Raw genomic sequence first — 25,877 nt, forward strand, 5'->3', positions numbered from 1 at the left:
CCAGAGGATCCAATGCCCTCTAATGACCTCCTTATATACCAGGCTTAAACATGTTAGTAAACAGATCTAAAAAGATACTGTTGGCTTCTGTGAGCACTCTCATAGAAACCTTTGTTCTGTGTGAGAATGCGTGCCTTTGCTTCTCAGCATGTGCTTGCAGTCACCTCAAGAACCTGCAAGAGCTGGCCTCCATTCATTAGTATTTCCTTAGCAACTTTTGTATCAGTAATCATGAAGATTATTTTGTTTTGTTTTCCTTATAATTTCTTAGGTTTTGTTATCCATAGTAAAATAAGTTGGATGTGTTCCTCAGAGTAACTTTGTGTTATTTCTCTCTGAAATGACTGGTAGGTTAGTTACCAGTGGTCAGCCTGGAGCTTCATTTCTGGGAAAGTTTCTATTTATGAATGGAATTTGTTTAGGAGATACAGTGTTAGCATTGGTTGGTTTGTTTTTTTCTAAGTCAGCTTGAAACAGTTCTTTGATAAAATTGATTCATTTCACTAGAACTGCAGGTTTGGGACAGTTTGTGGTTTGTTTATCCTACTAGTGTCTAGGGTGTGTGGTGATCTTGTGATGGGTCACAGTTTCAGACATGATACTTAAGAGTCTCATTCATATTTTGATCCCTGGCTCTTTCTAGTGACTTTTAATTTTGCTGTGATATTAACCACAGTGAGAAAACAGTAAATTTTAAGAACAGATTTTTCCCCCTTGGTGAGTCTCTTCTTTCAAATAACTCTAAAGACAAGTGGTCATTTGCTGTCTTCTCTGTGTACTGGATAGCGTGAGCTGTCTGCCAGCAGTCTTCTGACTTTGAGGAAAACACCCACTGCTCTTTTCTTGCTCCTTTCAGGAACTCTGTTGGTGTAATGTTTCCTTGTCATGGTACCCAGTGGGCCACTGAGTTACCTGATGGATAGGCATGCCATCTGTTTCATGCTAATTTCTCCCTTTCCCTAGCACACATCTTGCAATTGCATATTTTTAAGAGGATTCTCAGGCCATTTAGTACCATCACTATAAGTAGCTCCTGAGCTGAGTCGAGGCTCAGTAGTAAGAGCACTTGCTTGCTCTGCATTCATAGGACATTCTGGTGGTCACCAGTGAAAATATACAGTGTGGGCCAGTAAAATAGCTCATTGGGTAAAGGCACTTGCTGACTGCCTAGAGTTTAATCCCTGGAGTTCACATGGTGGAAGGAGACCCCTACTTCTGTAAGCTGACCTGACTTCCAAATTCACATCTCTCTGTGGATCTGAGCACATTAGTACACACTAAATGCACAACACACTAAAATAAGGAAACAAGTAAATAAATAAAATGAATAAATGCAATACAAAATCAAGGTAAATAATGCATGTTGTGTCCAAAAGTAGCATTTAAGTGGTAAGTTTTTTGGTCCAGTATTTTCTTACTGTAGCTAGATTTCTTTTGTGCTGGGGGCCTCCTGGCGTGGAGCCGGTTAAAATGAGACACAGAGTTGGGCTTGGGTGTGGCTTTAAAGATTGATGGTCTTCACATGTTCTAGCTCTCTAACTGTACTAAATGCTTGTTCACAGCTTCTAAAAGGTCCTAAAAACTTCCTTACCCTTTCTGAGGGTTACAAGCTACTGGCTTAGGTGATTAACACCTGTAGCCTAATGACTGGTATTAAGCAAAGTAACCTTTTTTCTATCTCCACAGGAACTGCATAGCTCTAAGGGGTCTAAGAAAAAGGGGGAGTGAGCAGTTAAGAGGATCTGCACTAGGGAAAAAGGATGAGGAGTGCCCTCTCTCTGTCCTCAGCACTATACATCTTTCGGAATACATGATCACATGGTAAAAAGCTTATCATAGGTTTACACATAAATTCAAATCATAAATCAAATAAGTTTACAACAGAGAATGTTTACATGTATATCTATTCGGAGTAATTATCTGGCTAAACATATATTTCTTGTCATCAGCTCTGCAGGTTCATAGAGATTTAAAAACCATTACTTTTGTGACCAAGGTATTAGTGAAATCAATATTTTATCTTCTGTCCTAGCACCTATAGTAAATCCTTAGTTCCCTTTTTATGACCTTTGGTTAATGGTTTCTAGCCTCTTGGAATGTGCTCTGAGTAGTGTTATGACCTTTGGTTAATGGTTTCTAGCCTCTTGGAATGTGCTCTGAGTAGTGGATGCCTGTGTGGTATCTCAGAAACAATTAACTCAGGACACTAAAGCATGGAAGGGTCCTCACGTAGCAGTTTTGACTATTAGAGAGGATTTAATAGCAGTGTATTATAAAAGAGCTTAATAATTACTATAGTTTTAGGAATTCTTATAGGATCATCATTAAAGATTAGGAAATCATTTGTCTATATAGCATCCTGTAAGACAGTACATCTTCACTGTTCTGCAGAGATCTGCTCAAAAGGGTGGGCTAATACCTAGTGATTGCTATATATACTTAACAATAACAGGAAAAGCATATTAATAGCAGGAATCTCTCCTAAAATGGGTTGCTCCTGGGCTTTGCCTGCTGGAGCAAATGCATCATAGATTTATATCCAAGGCGGACCCAGTTCAGTCTCTAGCTTCCCCTCATTGGCTCTTGACACTTCTGTAATATGTGCCATTGTATAATGGAAGGATGTAATTTGCCTTTGATTTTATAAGGATCTTACAGTGAAGAGACTGCCTGGAGTCTCAAGAGACTTCAGCCTTTTAAACAGTGTTGAAGTTGAAAGGCAATGGAGACTCTTGAAGTTGAACTAAATGCGTTTTGTTCCTATGGGACCAGGGAGTTGAATGTTGTGGTTTGAATGAGAATGCATGTACAGCTCAGTCATTTTAGCTCACGGTCCCCAGTTGTTTGGCTCTGTTTGGGGAGGCTTAGGAAGTATACCCATTGGGGTGAGCTTTGAGGTTTTACAGCCTCCCACCATTCCCATTTGCTTTCTGTTCTAGCTGCCATGTCAGCCTGCTGCCATGCTCACTGCTATGATGGTGATGAGCTCTTATCCCTCTGGAACCATAAGCTCGTCTGTAAGCTGCCTTGGTCATAGCAACAGAGAAGTAATGCAAAAGACATGTTCAAAGTTAAAACCAAAAATCATAGTATTTTCATGATCTTGGAATTAAGTGCTAGATCTAGTACATTGTTGGGCTATGTTGAAAGCAGATTAAAGGAGATTTCACCAGCCAGGCACTTGAACACATTGGTAAGGTTTCTGAGTCCTAATCAAACCCTCTGTTCAAACTCCGAGATGAGACTATGGAAGATTGCTCGTTTAGTGTTGGCATCATAGTGGGCTTGATCACCACATTCTTTACACTTTCATCTAGAGCTTGGCACTGCAGACTTAGGTCATTTCAGGTTTTCAGACCTGCTTGCCCTCTACCTTACCTGTTAATGCCTCCTGCTCTCTAGTAAAGTCTTCCTTCAAGGCTCACTTCCAAGAATCCCAAGAGCTTTGTCTCTTGGGAGTTGTGACTCTTGCTGGGCTTGAGAGGTGCCCTGGTGATGGCTTATTAGCATATTGTTTGCTTCTGGCAAGGGGAAGCAATGCCTTCTTTCACAGTCGTTTAAGGTTGGAGTTGTCTTTTTGCATTTTGTGTTGTTTTGTTTAAGAGTCTCATGTGGCTTGGGTAGTCTTATAATTTACCATGAAACCGTGGATGTCAAACTTCTGATCATCTGCCTATACCTTTTGTGTGACGGTATTACAGGTCACACAGCTTGAAACTCAACTACCTAAATGAAACATTAATCATCTCTGAGTGGTGTCTGAACCAGTGGCAGGAACTGGGATGTGGTATGTTCAGTGTCACCCTGTCTTGAAAAACCACTGTGGAGACAGAGATTCAACAGGCTCCCAATGCTTCTTCAGCTCTAGGCCTGTTTGTACCATGATGGTGTAGAACATCCTAGTGGCTAGCTCTCTCTCTCTGTGTGTGTGTGTGTGTGTGTGTGTGTGTGTGTGTGTGTGTGTGTGTACACGCGCGAGCGAGTGCATGTCTTAAAGTAGAGATAGGCTGTGAAATGGGAGGAGCAAAAATGGAGCTCTTGAGACTTCTGGACCTTGAGAGCGCCTAGCAGTCATTCTAGTGTAGGGCGAGTTGTGTCCAAGTGTTAGTGTCCATGAACCCTTAGGGAATCTCTTCCCAGGAGTCACCCATCAACTGTGATGCCTTGAAGGCAAGAGAGCGCAGGCTGTAAAGCTCCAGTGGAAGGAAGGGTAAGTCCTCTAACTGTAACAGTGGGCAGGGAGCCAGGAGCTCTCCTGCTGTACTTCAGGATTCAGTCCCAGTTGCCAAGAGTAAAATGTTTTTAACTTCAGCAACTGTGGTATAGAGTTGGCACACTATGTTGGCCATGGTACACTGTAGTCTTGTGTTTGTCAACTCCAGAAGAGAGGAGGCCTCCTTCCTGGGCTGCATGGACTGTGGAGCTGGGTGTGGGAGCTCATCACTAGTCATCCTGAAACCTGGGCAGAGCTGAGCTTGGACTTCATGCGGGGAAGTCTGCTCTTGGGCTGCATTGTAAGTTGCAAGTCAGTAGTTAAGTGAAGAGGGTGTGTCAAGTCTGACTCAGCTTTGAGTAGGGAAGTACTAACTAAGAAACACGTCATTTTCTGGATAGAAGAATTCCATGAAAAGGGAAAAAATAGAGCACTCTGTTCTTGGATCTTAGTTTTTTAAGACATAATTATTATTAGATGAAAACTTTATCAGGGCAGAAGAAACGTGGTAGAATAAGCACATTAAACACATTAACATCTTCGTAACTGGTGGGCAAAAATCAGAACAGTATCAGTGAGAGCAAAGCCAGGCAGCAAAATACACTGTGGCAGGAGGGGTACTAGTGGGTCAATGTGTCTTATGTGGGGCATAGTCACTCCTGAAGAGAAATTCGAGTGGGCTATGTGGTCTGCAGAGTGAAAAAACCTAACATAAAATCCTGTACTAAGGTGATTAAAATCAAATTACAAGAGAGCAAGATCACTGGACTTGGAGCTAAATTTACTAAACAACTTACCAAAACAAGTGTCTTTTCCAAGATTTATCACTATGTCACAAATCCAGGAGTGTTTACCAAAGGTGATAACCTGACATCTTAAAAGAGGAGGGCTTTGTTTTGCTCTCCATTTTAGGGGTGGCAGTTCATTATGTAGGAAGGGTATGGTAGACCTTAGAACATGGCAAATGGGAAAAAGCAGTAAAGGGTCAGGACAGTGCGGCCCCTGGGGGCCTCACACGGAGTCATCGGAGTCACCGCACCAGGCCCCTTCCACAACCCAGCAACCTCCCACTTGTCTACTCAGACCCTGAGCGAACAAACAACTCCTTAGGCTGTGATTTGTCTGGAAAGAGCTCACAGAGACTCCCAAAGCTGTACCTCACTATCTTTTCTGTTCTCAACTCAGCCAAACTGACACCAGAGTAATGTATCAGCAGAGGAAAGAGAATAATGGTTAAGCAGCCAATTGGGATGGAAGAAAAAAAACCCACCACATTCTGTGCAATGAGCGAATGAATTTTTTTACTAAGACATCTTGGTTGTGAAAGACTTTTTTTTTGGTTTTTCAAGACAGGGTTTCTCTGTATAGCCCGGCCAGTCCTGGAACTCATTCTGTAGACCAGGCTGGCCTCGAACTCAGAAATCTGTCTGCCTCTGCCTCTGCCTCCCAAGTTCTGGGATTAAAGGCATGTACCACCACTGCCCGGTGTGAAAGACCTTTTAAAACCACTATGCTAGAGACTAAGTCCATGAAGTAGAACTGGCTGAGTGTGGTGGCCAAGCTGAGTTTGAGGCCACTATGATATACAAAGTGAGTTCCAGGACAGCCATGGCTACTCTCTAACTCCCTTTTTCAAACCCTACCACATCCTCCAAAATAAAGTGGCAAAGATGTTCTGGAGTGATAGCTCAATGATGCAGAATTCTTGCTACTCTTCTAGAGGGTCAAAGCACTCACTTCAGCCCATATGGTGTGTAAGTCCAACTCTAGGGGCTCCATGGGCACCCCTCCACTCAAGCATCCACATTAATTAAAATGTCACAAAAGCAAAGGTAAACCTAGGAGCCTTTTACATCAGTGTCCCAAAGAAAGTCATCTTGCTAACAAGAGCTGGACACCAGTTCTTATGAAAGAAGTATAAATAACCAGGAAACTGAGCTATTTCAGACTTACTGCGTTGAGCAAGGATTGTGTGGTAAAGCACAAATAGTGCTTAGTCTTTATGAGATTACCAGAGTATGAATGCTACCTTTGAGGAATGGCTGTTCCAACTATTGGATAACATAGTGTTGACACAGCCTCAAAGTTCTTTTCTTTTATTTATTCATTTATTTTTGCATGTCATATGCCACAGTTCATGGGTGGAGGTCAAGGGATAATTTGCAGAAGTTGGTTCTGTCCACCTTGTGGGTCATAGAGATTGAACTCAGGTCCTCAGGTTTGGAAGCAAGCACCTTGGCTTGCTGAGCCATTTCACCAGCCTACAGCCACTTAAGTTCTTACAGAAGCCTGCTTTTAGTAATGATTTATTTATTGATAAAACTTGATTTATGTATCTGATTTATGTAAAAAGTTGAAGCAGTTGGCCTTAGTGTTGTAGCTTTAAAGATGAAGCCAGTGCTAGTCACACCACAATGAGATTAAGAGGCTGCAGCACCTCTGCTCTGCTGGCAGCAGCCCCTTCAGTTCCTTCTTGATCCTGGCGTGGAGCCGAGTAGGCAAGAGAGACTATGTGCTGTGGTCTTTGCAGACCTGAAGAAACCTGGACATCCTCAGAGGTTCCCAAGGGACCTCACCACGCACTCACTGAGGCAGTGGGTGGAACTCTCCAGTTCCCCACCGTGCCCCTAAGCCTGAGCCATCTAACAGGAGAGGGCTGTTGGCTAAGCATGACTTGAAGTTTTACATAGCTGCTGGGGAAACAGCAGTCAGATCTCATCAGCTTTCCCACAGAAATGGCATCATCTTGGGGAATCTGGAAGCTGTCCTGTACAGAGGTAACTCACACAAGGCAGGATCTGGTTAAGAGGGGACACAGTAATTATGGTGCCCTGGAGCAGGTGGCAGTGTTGGCAGGACAAGGCTCTGCACTGTGCAGCTTTGCTGAAGGAGCCTGGGGACTCTGGTCCTAGTGTTAACCTCTTCAGTCTATGTTTGCCATATCCTAACTTCATGTTTGCTTTTGTTTCCTTTTTTTTTTTTATTTAAAGATTTTTTTGTTTTGTTTTGTGTTTTTAATAGATGAGGGTTACTACCAGGGTGGAAAATTTCAGTTTGAAACTGAAGTTCCCGATGCCTACAACATGGTGGTGAGTAGCCTGTAAACCTCCCTGTGTGCCAGCACACACACACACACACACACACACACACACACGCACGCACGCGTGCACACACACATACACGCACACACACCAGGGGCAAGGCATAGAGAGAGGCTTGGGGGGCACTGCCTTAAATAAGGAGCCATGCTTCCCACGCAAGCCCGCTTATGTTTCTCTTGTGGCATTGGCAGCAGTATGAGAATTTCAGTACAGAAACTCATTTGTCTGACAGGTACTCATGCAGATATTCTGCCTGTGTTTTTCATGTACATTTTTTAAAATGAGGAATCATATTTTAAGACTGATTTTACTTATGGTATAATACCAAAATTCCAGGGACCAATGATTTTAGAATTTTAGGTAATAATCTATACCTACATGTTAGTTCCTTTAAGACCATATTATATATTAATTATACTAGATGCTGTCACATGGCTTTTGGTTTTGAGGCTAGATCAGTAGGGAAGTAAGGTGATGTGTAGAGAACTGAAGTGATAAAAATGGTAAGTAGCTAGACAGATGGCTAAATGGTAAGAAGTAGATTTATAGGGATTCCATACAGGAGAATGTACCACTTTAGCAACATGGCAGAGCCATGAACTCTGGTGGCATGAGCTGTGTGGAACTATGGTCTAAGTTATGGAATGTAACTCCACCTCAGAGGAATCCAGCACCACACTTGCACATAAATGTGTATATACATTCATGTGTGCATACACATATTAATAAATGAAAGAATAAAAGTGGACTAACCCTGGACTGGGCAACTGTTCAGCACCAGTGTCTGCAAGCACATCTGGCCAAGGTGGCTCTGTATGGAGCGGCAGTGGCCAGCTGTGGCCCTCTGATTTGGGCATAGCAATTTGAACTCCAGGTTGGAGTTTCAGACTGGGAGGTGGTGCGTTTGTCTGTGTCGTTGTGTGTGTGTATGCGTGGGTCTGTCTGTCTGTCTGTCTGTCTGTTTCTGTGTCTGTTGCAAGTATTTAGGTGTGCATACACTGCTACCTGCTGTTCTGTTCTCTAGTTCCATAGGTCAGACCATGTGTTTGGTAACTCACTGGGGAGTAGAAAGACCACACACTGCAGACATGGACTGGGAGCTTTGTGACTCCCTCCACCTCCCTCTCTCTCTCTCTCTCTTTCTCTTTTGCAGCCTCCCAAGGTGAAATGCTTGACTAAAATCTGGCACCCCAACATCACAGAAACGGGGGAAATATGTCTAAGGTGAGTCTCTTCCTCCCTTCTGCCTGTGCATGTGTAAACCTCTTCAGATTCATTCTTGTAAGGAGATCTTGTTTGGCTACAATTCAGAAATGCCAGCGCCAAATACGTTTCCAGAGGATGGAACACATCCTCTGTTGCCCACCATTGCCAGGGCCCTGGTAGTCCTCAGTGTGCAGTTGATGCTCTCTGTCTCCACCTCCTTCAGTGAGCAGTCCCAGTCCCAACTTATCACTGACGTTAGCTAACACATAGGTAGCTTTGAGGGAAGTAAAACCCAGGAGGATAAACTCCAGGAACCTGACTTCAGCATTTCAGACACCTGCACTAAAGGAACTTTGCAGACTGGCCCTTTCAGAACAGGCAGGTTCCATGTCGCATCAGCTGCAGACTGTGTCCTGCCTTCACAGTAGCACGGGTCAAGGCCTACCAGTTCCAGCACTCCCTGGAAGGTGATTGCTCTCCAAGGAAAAGAGCTGAAGAAGAAAATGGGAAACTTCTCTCATAGCAGACAGAGCATTTGACCTTTGTTTTTCTGTTTGCCCTCTCCTCCACTTTCTAGTACTATAAAGATATCAGTGATGGGTGTCAGGTCTGTGCCAACTGCATTTGATGCAGCTCCTCTCTGACAGGTATCAAGGCACTGTCTCATACTCAGCTACTCTAGGAAGCAGGCTTCTCATGTTCATTTTAATGTGTTGGGACCTGAGAGTGTTCTTAGGGCTCTTCTGTTTCTCCAGTCTCTGTAGTACGCACTAGTGACTACGTAAGGAAGGTGAGCTGCACCTAGATGCCTCTCTCTGCTCTTTGTCCGAGAAATTCAGTCAGTGCCATCAACCCATACCAAAGCCTGAAAATACTGTCAGGCATGGTGGTACATGGCTTTTTAATCTCAGCCCTTAGCAGGTAGGAGCAAGTGCTGAGTTCTAGGCCAGCTAGAACTCGGTTCTCAGTTCTCTAGTTCTCTGAGTTCTAAGCCAACTATGGCTTCAGAGTGAGACCCTGCATCAAAACAAAAACTAACACACTGGAACAAATAACAAACCATAAACACACAATTGAAAGAGAGGATCCCTGGACTATTGACTGTCATTGTATGTAAAGTCACTCATTTTGATAAAGCTGGGCACTGGCACTGAACAGTGGAGTGAGAGCACAGGAAAGCACTCAGCCAGCCTGTAAGGTGCTCAGCCACACTGGCAACCAGGAAACATGCAGGAGCACGTGAAGGGCATTGGGGTGGGTGGCAGCTATAGATAGTAACAGACTTTGGGCAAGTACATCTTCTTTCACAGATAAAGTAGTTACTCCTGTTGAGGGAATTATGTTTTGGATTATGTCTGACACATGAATTATAGGCTCCAATCCTCAGTCATTCCGTCTATAATTTTTGTTGCTGTCATTTCACTGTTTTCTGGCTTTTAGACAACATGTGTGTATATTGTTTTAATATTTTTCTGACACACCTATAATACAAGCACTTGAGGCATATACAGGAGAATTGCCACAAGTTTGAGCTAGACTGGAATATATAGCAAGTTCCAGACAAGCTAGGACTAAGAGTCCCTGTCTCAAAAAAAGATTTACCTTTGCTTAGGAATTCCATGTGAAGAATTAATAGTCTATACACAGTCAGTAAACAAAATAATAGACTTTGTAACTGAAATACAACTTTGAAGATGAGGACTATTTTCAGGAGGACAGAACAGAAGCCTGTGCAAGCAAGAAGAGACAGGCTTCATAGATGGAGTTCACTCCTTTATTGTGAATAGAGACTTGTAGTAGAGCTGTGTCTCCTCACTAAACATGTGTTTCTCTCTTACAGTTTATTAAGAGAACATTCAATTGATGGCACTGGCTGGGCTCCCACTAGAACATTAAAGGTGAGAGCATTCTTTCTGTAGTCCTCAGGCAACCAGCCTCCTTGTTCCTCCTCTGCTAACCACATCCCTCCTGAGCCTGCTCCAACCAGCACTGCTAAGCCACTTGTAATTGGGATGAGAGTCTTTGCTGACCAGCACCTTATTATTCAAGAATCAAGATGTAGGTTTCACAACCACAAGAAAAAGCCTCTCCGCCCTACTCCTTCAGCAGGCTGTTGTGAGCCGTTGTACATGTGTGGGAGAGCTGCAGTGAGTCTAGTCACTTCCTGCTCAGTGGGTCTGTAAAGTGATGATAGGTAGATTATTACTGAATAGGCGCCATAGGAGAGAAGAGTCCACTGTCAGAATATGCAGACTCATGCAGTTGTGCTCCATTCCTCCCCAGCTGAGCTCTCTGACACATGAACCGCCCAGCCTTCCACCCGGCCTTCCCCTGTGTCCTTTCCTCAGGATTTAGCTCTGCCAGCTTGTCCCACTACCTAGAACACAGTTTCCTCCAATCCTCTACTCATGAAACCGCTCCTACAAGTCTCTGGCATGGCTGCTGTTTGTGCCTCTGCAGTCTCTCCTGCTTGGGGCTCAAATGTCTTCTGCCTTTTTCAGGCTTAATGCTTACCTTCACCTCCAGCTAACACCAGGTCAGATGCAACAGGACAAATAGGTGGGATGTCCCTGAGAATCAGCTTAAAGGAACAAGAGTGTGGGGTGAAGAATCAGGTAGAGAAGGTGTTTGGGAGCATCTTAGCTCCCATCTGAGAGTCATATCTGTGAGGTTTTCAATAGTGGGAATTAATGATCTTAGAAATGTGAGTCTACCCTAATTCTTAAAGTAACTAGAGAGGGTTAAAAAGATGCAGTGGAGCTGGGCAGCGGTGGCGCATGCCTTTGATCCCAGCACTTGGAAGGCAGGAGGCTGTCGGATTTCTGAGTTTGAGGCCAAACTGGTCTACAGAGTGAGTTCCAGGACAGCCAGAGCTATATAGAGAAACCCTGTCTCAGAAAAAAACAAAAAACAAACAAACAAACAAAAGATGTAGTGGAGTAATTTATCTGTGAATCCCAAAAGGTAGTAATGTCACAAAACAGGCCTTGTTTGAAGTAAATTTCAAAAGTCTAATCTGTAGGGCAGCAGGTGGAGCATGCATGTGTGGCCCATGGCTCGTGGTCCCTGCATCTGTCTGAGCAGGGAAGGCAGGAAGTTGGTTAGAAGTTAAACTTGAAAGTGCAATTATTTTCTTGAGGAAAACAGTGTGATGCATATTTTGATAGCCTGTGATGCATATTTCTTGGTTACATGGTTAAAAGACTTTTAGTGGATTGGAGCCTGAGAATTGTTTCCTTTCTCATTTCAGGATGTTGTTTGGGGATTAAACTCTTTATTTACTGTAAGTATGTTATTAACTGCCCACTCACCCTCTTCTTGATTTTTCTGGCTGCTGATTTGGGGTCTTCTTAGAAGCTAGCCTTCTTTTCCATTCTTTATGACCAGATGCTGCACTGATGCAGGAGCCTAGGGGGCTTTGGAGGACTCTGCCTTCTAGGGCATACCTGCTCCTCTTGTCTTGTGGGGCACAACATGCTTGTTTTTATTGTTCAACAAAACAAAAAATAACAGAACTGCTACTAATCTGTGAGCCCCTTCCCAGTATTGTATTTCTGGGCAGCACGTGCCTCCAGAGAAGCCAGCATTCACAGGCATTTCAGGTTCTCCCTGATTCCTGTGAAGTCACTAACGCTACCACTCAGATGGCTTTTCTGGTGAAATAACACAGCGTTTGTATCCTGGAGGCCGAGTCTCCTTCACAATTTCCCCAGCAGCTGGGCTTCACTGTCTTTTTCAATAGACTTATTATCTCTGGGTGTTTTGCCTGTATTGAGTCTGTGCACTGCATATGTGGCTGCTGTTCGTTCACAAAGGCCAGAAAAGGCCATGGGACTGAGGTTATAGGTAGTTGTGAGCTACCATGAGGGTGCTGGGAATTGAACCAGGGTCCCAGTCTATAGGCCTTAGCCCACTATGTAGCCCAGGGAATCCATGGACTCATGCCATTCCTCCTGGTCAACTTCTGTGTGCTGGAATTAACATTCACAGCTGTATATGTTTTTTTCTTATTAGGAACACGATACTGTAGAGGAATATGGTACTGTAGAGGAATGCAGTAGTCTCTGCAACAAGGCCTTTTCAGATGTCCTTTGAGAAACAGTAATTCACTATATCAACAGTATATCTGGCCTGTTTTTCACAAGAATTGGGCAGGTCAGCTGTGGCCTCTGTCCTGAGCCTGGGTGTACATGGAGAGGTGGAAAGAGTCTGCTCCCCTGAGTTTGGGGACACCCTTTGGATTTTTGAATTAGTACATCTGAAGGAAAGTCAGAAAAGAATAAGACCTCTCAGGCAAGGTCAAAAGAGAAACTTTGTGTACAATGAGGAGACAGGAAATTAGAGAAATTAATGCTTATAAAAGGAAATGGAGCTGGGTGTGGTAGGCTTAGTCCTAGGACTTGGGCTATAGAAGCAGATGAATCTCAGAGTTTGAGACCAGCCTAGTGTATATAGTGAGTTCCAGGCTAGCCAGGGCTGTAGAGATACTCTGTCTCTAAAAGTAAAAGAAATGAAGAGCCAGGTAGATGGTGTAGCAAAGAGGGGCCCTGGCCTGATGATAATCTTAGGTTAAATCCCCAAAACCTACCACTTCCTAAAAAATTGTCCTTTAACCATATATATACATGCCTTTACTGTCAAATGCATAATAATAAATACTGCAAGAAAAAAACAGAGCTGAAGAGAGTTGAGTCAGTAAAATGCTTGCTGTACAAACATGAGGACCCAAATTCAGTTTCAAGAACTGATATAAAGATGCTGGGCATAGGTTTGTGCCCGTGATTCCAGCACTGGAGATTGCAGGAGCACTGGAGGTCGCTGGTCATCCAGCCTAGTTCAATTAATGAGTTCCAGGTCTCAATGAGATGCCCTGTCTCAACAACAAACAACAGAATGCTTGCTCTAGCTGGCAGTGCTGGCACACACCCTTAATCCCCAGCATTTGGGATACAGAGACAGGTGGAGCTCCTAAGTTTGTAGCCAGTCTGGTCTATAGAGGGAATTCTAAGAGAACCAAGACTACACAGAGAGATCCTGTCTCAACTGTCCCACCCCAACCCCCAAAGAATGGTGACTCAAGGCCAGAGAGATGACTCAGTGGTTAAAAGCACTGGCTGCTTTTCTAGAGGACCCAGGTTCTATTGTTCTATTTCCAGCACCCACATGGCAGCTCACAACTTCTGTAACTTGAGTTCCTTCCTCTGCCTTACACACACACACACACACACACACACACACACACACACACACACACAGTACACCTACATACATGCAAGCAAAACACTCATATAGAAAATAAAAATAAATCTTTTTAAGAGCTAGGTTATTATTCACTAGTTATCAGATACTTTCAAATTAATCTGATTGCATTTCTCCGGTTCGCCCAGAGTGGGGGATAGTCTATGTAAACTTACACTTACCTTTTACTCAACCCTCATTTACCATTTTGAAAGCCACCCCTGCTCAGCACTCTGCAGTGAGGGACATGGAGTGATTGGAGCTCTCATATTTGCTTTGCCAGTCACTGGTGCACTGAGACTCTGAAAAGGGAAAATTTGCCACAGTGTAGATCCTTTCCCACACTCATTAAAAAGAGTTGCTCTCTTTTTAAGGATCTCTTGAATTTTGATGATCCACTGAATATCGAAGCTGCAGAGCATCATTTGCGGGACAAGGTGAGCTGACAAATGGGCCGCTTCTAGGTAGACACGTTAGGTAAAAGGTAGTAGTAGTCTCAACTGGTAAGTGAGACTTCAGAGGTGGGTGCCAGGCAGCCATTTAAGGAGGTTTATATATGATGCTACAGTAAATGTGTGGTTTGCTCATAGTGAATATGGTTTTTATTACAGGTAAAACTATAATAAAATTATTACTTGATTAGCAATAAGGGATGGCTGGGGTATAGCTTTGTGATAGAGCACTTGTCTAGCACTGCAAAGCAAAACAGCAAAACCCCACCACAGTGGTTCAGGGGTAGAGAGGAAAATGAGTAACGTCAGGCCACACTTTACTCTTTCTTTTTCTTTCTGATCAGTCCATGTGTTCCCTCCTGAGCTGTTTTCTTTATCATTCGGGTTTTCCCCACAGTAGTCAGTAAACACAACCACAACCTTAAGTATTTGATTTGGTCCTGCAGGCAGGTTACTAGATCAGAGATACTGTATGTCCTTGATGTGGGCTGACTATCTTTGAGACTCAACGGGGCACAACACCTAAGCCTGTATTCACTGCCTGGGAAACTTGTAGGCAGATGATGTGTGCAGAGACTCCTTGCTTTGTGCTTCTGAATAGTTGCTCTTATTTGAGCCATTCCTGGAAGATTGTTTGGGTTCTTGAATTTTTTCTTCTGATGTGCCAGCTGAGGGCCTGACTCTGGCCATCGTTTTGCACACACACGGGACAGAGCTTTGTTTTATACATCAGACATTTTCTGTCTTACCTACTTCAGATGGTTATGAAGTGCTTCTGAGAAAAAGCCTATAAATCAAATACCTAACCCTCCTGAAGGAACCAAGCTGTAAGAGTCGCCATGGCTGCACTGTGGCTAAACTCTGGGGCCTGTGTCTAAGCAGGGTGTGGGTCTATAAATGGAGCATCAGAACCTCAGGGAAGGGAAGGAAGCACTGAGGGAGATGCACTTGGAATGACTTTGCATAAGGGTCTCCTACAGAAGACCAGAAACAGTCCTGTGGGGTGAGCTGCTCTTACCATTTCCTCTGCTCAAAGAGTATTCTATGGGGAGAGGTGGCTCAGTGGTTAAGAGCACTGACTGCTCTGCTGAAGGTCCTGAGTTCAAATCCCAGCAACCACATGGTGGCTCACAACCATCCATAATGAGATCTGATGCCCTCTTCTCTCGTCTGCTGTGTCTGAAGACAGCTACAGTGTACTTACACATAATAAATAAATAAACCTCTTTTTAAAAAAAAAAAAAAAAAAGAGTGTTCTGTGCCCTTCCCCACACTGCACTGTGTCCTGCACAGTTTGCACTGGAGCCAAGAAGAAGTGGGCCATTGGGGGCAGGAAGCCAGGTTTCTCCATAGAGTCCTTCACTCTGGAAGTTTGCTATATTCCTGGAGTGTCACTTTGCTCTCTCTCACTCTGTTGTGTCCTGTCCTTCTGCAGGAGGATTTTCGGGACAAAGTGGATGAATACATCAAACGCTATGCCAGATGATAAGAGGAGAGACCGCAGGTCTGAGGACTTTGTCACAGTTGTCTCTGATGTGAAACAGCTCGAGGTAGCCCTCCTCCCCATCCTCATGCCCCCGTCAGCCCCTTGGGATTGTCCCAGTCCTGCGACCATGCTGTCCTGAAGAAGGCCCTCCTGACTGCCCACTGTAGGTGGCGAACAACATAGACAGCAAGAAAGTGTGTCTGGGCCTCCAGAGAGCTGTCTGCTTCCCTTAACATGTTTACTGAAACTACTGTCTAGGCTGTCCGGTGGGATTCCTCCGAAGTTGTAATGAACTCACCACTGAGGATATAGCGCTTGCTTCCTTTCCCCCAACAATCGGTGTCCTGCACAAGTGATGTAATGACATGTTCCGTGTGACTGGCAGATTGGCAATAAGAAACCCGCTATAAACTGTGATTGGATGCACATTCTCTTAGCTTCTTCCACGAATGTTGACCCTACCTAGATGTGAAGCTTCCCAGAATGCATAGTCATTCACTGTAGATCTTACTGAAATGCGTATTTTATTTAATGTAAGTATATTTTGGAACAGATTTGTAATTTGTACAATTTGATGCTTTAATTATTTTTTCTATTCTTATTTACTTTGTATTCATTGTATAGAGCAAACACAAAGATACTGGGTCCAGAAACTGCTGAAGAGAAATACAAAAGAGACCATGCTAGCACATATTTCAATTTCTCCAGATGCAGCAGGAATCTGGCTCCTAGATACCAGCTTTTCCTTCAGGTCTACATGTGGATGTCTTAGAGCCTTAGAACCTATACCTGGATGGTCAAAACCAAAGGCAGGGAGGCTTCCCTCACATGCTACCCAGACACAGGAGCCTGGGGCTCCCTAAGCAAGGGTGGTAGGTGATTCTGCCATGGTCATAGCATGAGCCAGGGTCTCCTTAACAGGCTGTCATTGCCGCCCCTGCCTGACCCTGCCAACACTCTGCTGTGACTGTCTTCCAATTTGCCAGTGGTTCCAAGGGGGGAATTTTATAGCTGCAGCATACGCCATAGTCAGGGTAGTGCATTTCAGGGTCAGCCCTGGAGAGAGACAGGTGGATTTATTCTGCCTTTAGACATCTGAACCAGTGAAATCTAATGCAAAATAAATGCATGTCTGATTTTACTTACTGCCTGCCTAGCACTCACACTTAACTGCCAGTCCTCCTGCCTGTCCTCTTCTGGGTTTTGTGTGCTTTGCAAGGTCAGTTTTGCTTCCCACTAGGCATCAGGAATTGTGCCAATTAGCCACTAGGGAGGCCACTGCTGGCAGCCACATCCTAAAGGGACAGAGCAGGAAGGATGGCGTCTGACACAGTGAATGGCAGTACTCCAGTGGGATAGGTTTAGGACTTGCCCAGGAGCCTCAGCATCCTCGTCCAGAGCCCAGGGAAAGCTGTGATTTAACCCCTGCCAGTGTTGGTGTCATTGCGCACTCCTGGTGCCCAGCAGCTGACCAAGGTACCTGCCTAGCAGTGCTAGCATTACAGGTGGGACTTCCTCACAAGAGTGCTTCACTAGTGCCTGTCAGTGCACGCAGTGCCGGAGAGCAGCCTGCCTGCACTGTGAGAAAGGTGCTAACCTCAGGGTACCAACCAGTAGTGTCTTATTAGAGGTCAGTTTATGACACGACATTTCCAGATAAGAGGATACCCTCTCGTTCTGTTAAGTGGGAATCACTCTCCCCAGTCCACAGACTCCTTAGCCTCACTCCTCACAGTGGTGCTTACCTGCCCTCTAGACTGCCAGCTTCTTGATTTCCCATCCTGGCCAAAGCAACATTCTAACTAGTTCTTGTGACCCTAGCCAAGCTGATAGTTTGTAGCCTGCCAAGAAGTGTGATCTCGCACTTGGCACTTGTGAAGAGGCTGGGGCAGCCTCTATGGGACACTGGCACTAGTGGTCTAGCCTGGGGCATGGGAGCTCTTGGTAGCTTGAACACACTGCTGACTCTCAACCTCTGCTTCATGAGTCTTGACTCTGCCTTGGAGGCTGCTGCTCAGATTGGATGAGAGTCGTGTGTTCTCAAGTGCTCAGAGAAGGAAACACCTGCAGGGTGGGCCTCTCAGAAGGAGAGTTGCATCTCTAATTGTCCCTTAAACACCCACCCCAGCAGGTTAGGCCTACAGTCTTTCTGAGGAGCTGAGGCAGGGGTACCATTAGGTAGAGTCCAGGGCTCGGCTGCACACTGTTGTGCCTCTTTCCTCCCAGCCCCGCTCTCTCTCATTTTTGTTTGTTTTCTGTTTGTTGCTGCATGGTCCAAGCTGGCCTTCTGCCTCAGTCTCCTCAGTGCTAGGATGACAGGTGTCACAATGCCCACCATTTGGGGAGCTTGCAAGCAGATCCCAGAGATCAGGATCTTCAGTTGTAGGTGACCTCACTTTTCGTCCTGTTCAAGCACTGAAAACCCCATAGACCCCCTCCCCTGTCCTTCCCGCTGAGCGTGGGCAGCAAGGTGTATGCTTGCAAGCTCTGTGGGGCTTCTTCCCAGGGACCACCTCTGTGCGACCCCAGCTCCATGCACTCTATAGGTGCACAGCAGGGAAAGCTCACAGAGCAACCTTAAGCCACACGTTTTGATTTTCCTCCCCTGTGAAGTCTGTGATGGAGTGTGTTCTGGTTAACCTTTAGCTGAGCTCTGTACTCTCCTAGGCCTTCACAGTCACTCGAGGTCCCATGGCCATTGGGGTTGTTTATTTACTTATGTATGTGAGTGCTCTGTCTGCATGTACTCTCCTGCATGCCAGAAGAGGGCATTGGATCCCGCTATAGATAAGTGTGATTGCTGGGAATTGAACTCGGGACCTCTGGAAGACGCAGCCAGTGCTCTCAGTCACTGAGTCATCTCTCCAGTCCCAACATTAGGGTTTTTGCTGACAACCCAGCAGAATTTTCTTTTTTGGTTAAAAATACCCAATAATGGGCTGGCAAGACAGTTTGGTGGCAAAAGTCCTTGTACATTAGATGACCTGAGCTTGGTCCTCTGTCCCCTCCTCCCAGCCCCTGAAAGAGTGGAAAGAGAGCCGGCTCCATAGAGCTGTCCTCTGACCTCCGCGTGAGTTATGTGTGGCACTGCTCACACATTGATAAGGAAGTAATTTTTAAAACAAAAAAGGCAGCAGCCACAGTCTCGAGTAGGTACTTTCTCATTGCCTGGCCCTGGGTGATTTCCACCTTCAGCCATTTACAAATATTCCATCTAAGATTCAGACCACTACAGCTCCACTGTTCAGGAAATAAGTTACGCTTAGTCAAATGCTAGAGTATGGTAACATTGCTGGGCATACTTTTGCCAAAGAAGAACTTTAAAAGTAAAGCCTGTGCTCCCTCTTTCCTTCTATGACCCGTCTCAAGCACTGAACAGCACAGGAGGCTGATGCAGGAGGCCACACTGCCTGTGCTTACTGAAACAATTATATTTTTCAAGCACACGGTGGAGGCCTTAGTTAAGAATGTATTTGTACATGTTGAGTGGCATAAAAACTGAATTATCTCAAATGTCAGCTTTGGACTCATTTGCTCTCACTCTCAAATTTTCTGAGTCAAGAGTTTTTCCAAAACATGTCGTAGGTTTTTAGCTTATCAAGACCAGTGGCCACAGCTGGGCCTGCCTTCTGGGGGCTGCAGTGCTACTGTGAGCAGGACCTCGTGCACAGCCTCAGACAGGAGCACTTGCGGCAGGTGTCCATTCAGAAGAGAAAGGAACTGCAGTGACTTCGTTCCTGAGGCCTATAGCTGACATGAAGTATGCGGACGCCACACTCTAAAGCACTGGGCGCTGCCAGGTCTAGGTTGTCTGTCACTTTCTCCACACTGGGTTTGTCACCTCTGCATCCCTAGTGTACTTCATAGCCACTCCTCACTCACGAAGCTCCTGATATTGGGGGATTAGGTATCAAGCCAGCCATTTGTGTTAGCAAACATTTGTGTTTAGAGAAGAAAACTCCAGCTCTAAAGCTCATACCTTTCCTTATGGAACAGTGGGAGCTGAGGCGCCATGCTAGGTGGAGCTATGGTGGACAGCTCTCTTTTATTTCACAAGTTTACACTAGTGTCTGAAAAGATGGAGCCATGTCTCCGGCAGGACTGGCAAAGAGCTCTAGATGAATCTGGAGACATAGGCCAAGGTCCAATGTTTCCATCGCCCTCAGTGTGCCAGCCCCACAGGAAAGTGATTGAGGTCGCCGGCCTGAAAGCAGTGCCTTCATGCCTAGAGAAAGCATCTACTCAGTTCAGTCCAACCTCAGCTTTCCTCTCGGGGCTCTGTCCATAACCAGTTCACTTACTCTTAAGTACTCCAGCTGCTTTTACACATAGGTAGGCACTTGTGAGGACTCCAGCCCTTCCCAGCCATCAGGAAACAATGGGAGTATCACATGGCCCTATGTGTGTTCCTGTCCCTCTGGGAGCACCTGGTGTTCTCTCTAGTGAGCGCCTGGACCCTTACCTTGGCCATCTGAGATGACCTGGGTAGGTTATACTGTGGCTCCTCACTGTTGAAGGAGGTAGAGAATGTGGAGTGTGTACCAGAGGTGCTTGCCCAAGGAACTACCCAGAAGCTGGGTGTCCTGTCCAGTCATGCAGTGGCTGAAAGGACCTGCCCACCAATGAGGGAGCTTTGGCTTTGCCTGAGTAAGGAGCCTAGGAAAAGAACAACAGAAAAATCTTATCCCGGAGGCTCACAATTACCTATTAGTATGAATAGACATAACATGTAGGATTCCCCCCTCCCCCAAAAATGTAGGAAGCCCTAGTAAATAACATGGTGATTCAGACCAAAATATATCAGGGAAAAACAGGCTAAAGGGACAGGCAACAGGAAGCCACACCATGACAAAAGCCACATGGCAGGATCACTCAGTGGGTAAAAAAGCACTGACTGCTCTTCAGAGAACGGGTTTGATTCCCAGCACCCACATGGCAGCTTACAACTGTAACTCAGTCCCAGGGGATCCAACACCCTCGTAAATATGTGCAGGCTAAACACCAGTGCACGTGAAATAAAAATCATTAAAAAAAATAAAAGGATGGTGTTTTAGTTAGGGTTTCTGTTGCTTCGACCTAACACCATGACCACAAAACAAAAAAGGGCTATTTGGCTTACATTTTCATATTGCTGTTCATCAGTGAAGGAAGTCAGGACAGGAACTCACACAGCAGGATCCTGGAGACAGGAGCTGATGCAGAAGTCAGGAGAGGTACTGTTTTCTAGCCTGTAAGAACCCAGGACTACTAGCCCAGCACCACCCACCATGGGCTGGGCCTCCTGCATTGATCACTGATTTAGAAAATGCCTTTCAGCTCCTCTGTTGACTAGCTTGTGTCAAGCTGACACACAAAACCAGCCAACACAGGTGGGGTCCATGACAAATCAGACCCTGGAGTATGCAGAAGGGAGCAGAGGAAACTGTGTGCCTGCTCAGTAGCTGGAAGAACAGACTAGAAGGACCCTCCTCGCTAAGCCAAGCTTACACCTGGCTGTGTCACACAAGTCGGTTTTCAGATCATTACCAAGCAATGTGACAGACAATGCCCGATTCTGGCTCATAGCAACCATAGCTCCCCTGCTTTCAAGGGAACCGAGTCTTAGGTTGTAGAACTCAGAGCAGAGCCCACACAGGATAGACTGCACGAAGTACATGGCCAGCCTACCCAACAGGAACCTTAGCTGTTCCTGCCATGCCTGTCCCTGAGATCTTTGAAGCTAGGAAAGTGAAATGACCTGGAGTAGAAACCTTGCAGTTGAGTCCACTGAGTAGAAGCTAGTGGCTATTATAAGCTCAGAGATGGGAAAAATGAATCCTAAAGGCTATGCTGGCCCTGACCAAATTGGCAAGATAGCTGAATAGGTGAGTGTACATGCCAAGCCTGATGACCCTCGGGGACTCAGGATGGGAGGGAAGAATAGCCTCTCCCAAGAGGTCCCCTGGCTGCCATGGGTGTGCTATGGTGCAGATGCAAGCAAGTGGTCAAACACAAGGTGTAATTCTTAAAAAGCCACACCCAGAATAAAGCTTCTAACTGCTTGTAGTAATAAAACACCCATTCTATGCCGCACCAAGCCGCCAAGCCTGCAGTCTTCTACCCCAACGTACCAGGATGCCTTACAAAACTATCTCATAAAAGGGGTTACCATCTTCAACCGCAGTCTCTAGCTCTGGTCATGCAGACACAGGTACTCCTGAGAGGGATAGGAGGGAGGAGCCCTTCAGAGTGACTGCTCAGCCAGGTTTATTTCTGGCTTTCCATCAGGCAGACCTAAGGTTGCCCTCCCAGAAGGTAGAGGTGGACAGGCAGATGGTCACCAGCATTACCCAGTGTTTCCAGGCTTAAGATCCCAGTCTCCTACAACATGGGTCCCAGAGCCTAGAAAACATCCCCAGGTCAAACACCAGGAACTTAGAGAGCAAATGCCAGCCAACACTGATAGAATGGGTCAAATATCCAAAGAACCTAAAAGATTTCAGAATATCTCTCATCAAAGTGTTTCCAGATTTATGGATCCTGAAATTGGAAAAAAAAAAAAAAAGAATTCCCTACAAATATTCAGAACTTACAGAAAAAACAAAATTATAAAGCTGAAATATGTAAAGACAAACTAAAACGTCTGCAGGTGGGCTCAGTGAAAACAGCATCAGTGAGCCAAACAAACCCCACAGCATGTGGGCCTGGAGACACTGCAACAGCAGACCCAGCCCTACCCAGAGAGGAGAGAGTGGGATCACAAGAGAAACTAAACAAAGAAACAACTCAAATTCTGTAAAGGACTCGAACATGCAGATCTCTGGAGAAGTAGACCCTGATCTGGTTAAGTGCAAAGCCGTACCAAGAAGCATCAATCTCTGAACACTAAAAACAACTGAGCTGGCAAAATGGCTCAGTAGGTAAAGACACTTGTAGAGCCAGGCAGATCTCTGTAAGTTCAAGACCAGCCTAGAAATTTTAAATTAAAAAATTTAAAGTCTGAAGGAAAAAAATGGGCATTACCTATAGGAGACACCAAACTGGATGGCAGAAAGCTTACAGGTCAGAAGGAAGAGGTATGCTATTCAAGTGCTGAAAGAGCACTTGGCGAGTCTGTACTCAGGAAAACCTTGTTTCCGGAAACAGGGGAAAGTCAGCTCCATCCCTCAGATAAAGTAGACAATGAATTACTGACCCGTTTGTAAAGGATGGGCTAAACCTTTCACTACTGCTGCAGCACTGAACACGCAACACTCAGGAGGCAGAGCTAGGCAGATCTCGGTGAGTCCAAGGCCAGTCAGGGCTACAGAATGAGACTCAAAGTTCTTCAGGCACAGGGAATGAGCCTTTAGAAAGCCTAGATGGTGGTTAAATAGAAATCCCCCACCTGATGCTCAAGTATAGTGATGCTGAAGGTAGAGAGGGGCTGGGGAACAGGAGGCTATAGGAGAAAGGGATTATGGAATACAGCATTTATGTATTCTCGAAATTTTTCATTAAAAAAGAAGGAAAGGGCTGGGGTAAGCCCAGCTGTGGGAGAGCCTTTAACCCACAGTATGTGAGGCCCCGGGTTTCCTCTCTAGTACTGCCCCACCCCACCTACAAAAAGGCAGGGGAAACAAAGGAAACCAAATTCAGGTAAGATTCCCTGCCTTTATCAAAAATGATAAAATGTTGGTACTAGGAAGCAGAGATGACTCAGGTGCTAAGAACATGCACTGCTCTTCTGGAAGACCCAAGTTTGGTTCCTAGCACTCACATGCTCACATGAGGTGGCTTAAAAGCATTCGTAACTCCAGTTTAAGAGAATGCAAAGCCCTTCTCTGGAATTCATGGACACACTGTACTCTTGTACCCATTCCTATGGAGAAATACACATAATTAAAAGTGTTGCTAACGTTGGTGCTAGCATACTTACTTAATTCACACGTGTGCATCCTAATACAGTAGCCTCTGAAAGCTGCCTAAGAAGACAGCCTCAACAGATGTGGCTACAGCTATAGCTGCACGCTGCCATATTCAACTGAAGCATTTTCCCAGATAAGCCAATGAGCACCCAAAAGGATACTCAACAGTTCTGGTTGGCAAAGAACGTCTGAGACCACTTGCCAAGAAATTAACTGGCAAAAAAATAAAAAATAAAAATAAAAATAAAAAGCAAAGGCTGAGTCAAACCTGAGGATTCCATGGACCTCAGTGAGAACAGAGGCATGGCAACTCTAACTTAGACTGGCAGTAACGCCAGTAGTGTCAAAGGAACGTGCGTGCCATTCCTCAACAAATCTAGTAATTCCCTGGATGAGTCCACATGCAAGGCTTTTTCTTGTTCAGTAAGGACAGTGATGTTCTTCCCTATGTTGCAAACACTTGACTAATAATGTACAGAGCACCAAGCAGTCATGCACACCATCACTAAATGAGTGAAATAATGAAAAACAATTCCACCATAGCAATGTTAAAAGAGTAGTTGTCGATTTGATAAGCACTGGGGCTTTCTTAGTATGTGCAACGCTCTCGGTTCCATTGCTATTACCACAAAAATAAGACTACAAGTTTTATGCCCTGAGGACTGCAAAGCACCACCGGAAGAGACGAGATCTAAAGTGGAAAACCCATCCTGTGTCCTTGGTTCTGGAAGGTAGTGGAGAGGTAGCCCCATTAGCCATCCATACGGCACTCTCCTGTCCCCCTCAGCCTTTGTGGAGTGCATTTGCCTTACACTCTACTGCAAGATCAGCAAGACAGACAGCCTCACAGGGAGAGCTGCTGCAGGTCCGGTTCAAGCGCACCCTGGTGGGCAAGCGCAGTACTAGCCGTCAGCCCTTCCTGGAGCTCGACTGCTGTGTCCGTCACTGCCCCCTGGTGGGCAAGCGCAGCACTAGCCGCCAGCCCTTCCTGGAGCTCCGCCACTACTGTGTCCCCCTCACTGTCCCACACATCCCAGCACTTTTTTCTTCCACCAACTTAGCAGCAACAGGCGAAGTCACTGGTTCTCCTGTCGACTGACAGCCCAGGGGGACGGTGATGAAATCTGGTTGAGCAGGGAGTTCCACAAGTATATGGCACCACTCTTGGGCCTCAACAACAGCTGGCAAAGTTCCGTGTATGGGACACCAGCATCCGGGAGGAGTTTGGAACTCAAGGATTGACTGCTATATGCAAGTCACGTGACAAAAGCTATGCTGTGTGCCATAGTGTCTGATGTAACGTCAAGAGTTACAAGAACGTGTCAAACTGTCACAGAGATCTGGTACAGGTGTGTGAAAACATCGCTGTTGTGTGATAACAAAATCAATGTTAAGGACAGAAAAGCGAAGGCAAAACCTGCCCAGGATGGCCCAGATCATCTAAGATAAGGATGACAATATGAGAAAAGAGGAAACCGGAGCCCGAGTCTAGTTCCATAGAGGACTGCCTGGGATGTGGTCAGCTCAGCACCGCTTAGCCATCACTCAGCTAAGCAGACAGGTGCTCACTCAGATCTGCGTGCTGACGAGGATGGGTGGGCTTCAGAGTGAATGTGACACTTAAAAACACACGTTCAGAGCTCACTTTGTAGACCAGGCCGGCCTCAAACTCACAGAGATCGGCCAGCCTATGCCTCCGGAGGACTGGGATTAAAGGCTTATGTTACCATCGCCTTGCTTCATGCCTTTAAATTGTTTTCTAAAAGATTTTTTTTTTTATGTGTATGAGTCTGCATGTATGTATAATTGTATGCATTTACATCCGAACACCATGTGCATGCCTCCTGGTGATTGTAAAGGCTAAAAGAGGCCACCAGATCCCCTGGAATTGGAGTTACACATGTGAGCTGTTGTGTGGGTTCTGGGTCCGCTGCCTTCGTCCTTCCATAATTTCAACAGCCCTGCTTAGCTCACGCCCTCTGGTCCAGAATGCCTCAAAAGTATCAAAGCATGACTTTCTAATTTCACGCAATTAAATCATCCGGAAGGCTATTCTGGGGAATCCTATGTCCAGCGAGCACTCAGGTCTACAAGCAGTGGCCGCTACACCTTCCAGGCGCTCAGTCTTGGCTGCTGCGGTGCACCGGGCATTCTAGCGCTTTATCTTCCACCAACTTTGCGGCGATAGGTGAAATCACTGGTCCTTCTGTCACTAGTGACAGCCCAGGGAGGTGGGCTCCCAGGGAACCGTGCCAGTAGCACCCAGACCACTCGTACAGGGCGTCGCGCGCTTTG

The 25,877-nt window shown here is 45.6% G+C and overlaps 1 protein-coding gene across 11 annotated transcripts in view; it reads left to right on the forward strand.

Annotated features, from left to right (window-relative positions):
* Ube2f (ubiquitin conjugating enzyme E2 F (putative)) overlaps nucleotides 1-16,385 on the forward strand; it is a 34,733-nt gene extending 18,348 nt beyond the window's left edge. For all 11 annotated transcript variants that reach the window (XM_031368412.1, XM_031368420.1, XM_031368417.1 and 8 more), the window contains 6 exons: nucleotides 7,235-7,302; nucleotides 8,468-8,538; nucleotides 10,361-10,418; nucleotides 11,771-11,803; nucleotides 14,133-14,195; nucleotides 15,646-16,385. In XM_031368412.1, coding sequence (XP_031224272.1) covers nucleotides 7,235-7,302; nucleotides 8,468-8,538; nucleotides 10,361-10,418; nucleotides 11,771-11,803; nucleotides 14,133-14,195; nucleotides 15,646-15,696 — 344 coding nt within the window. In that variant the 3' untranslated portion in view covers nucleotides 15,697-16,385. The remainder of the gene's footprint in view (nucleotides 1-7,234; nucleotides 7,303-8,467; nucleotides 8,539-10,360; nucleotides 10,419-11,770; nucleotides 11,804-14,132; nucleotides 14,196-15,645) is intronic.
* The last annotated feature ends 9,492 nt before the right edge of the window (nucleotides 16,386-25,877 follow it).

The sequence above is a fragment of the Mastomys coucha genome, unplaced genomic scaffold (assembly GCF_008632895.1).
Source record: "Mastomys coucha isolate ucsf_1 unplaced genomic scaffold, UCSF_Mcou_1 pScaffold14, whole genome shotgun sequence".
In the NCBI taxonomy this organism is placed as follows: Eukaryota; Metazoa; Chordata; class Mammalia; order Rodentia; family Muridae; genus Mastomys; species Mastomys coucha.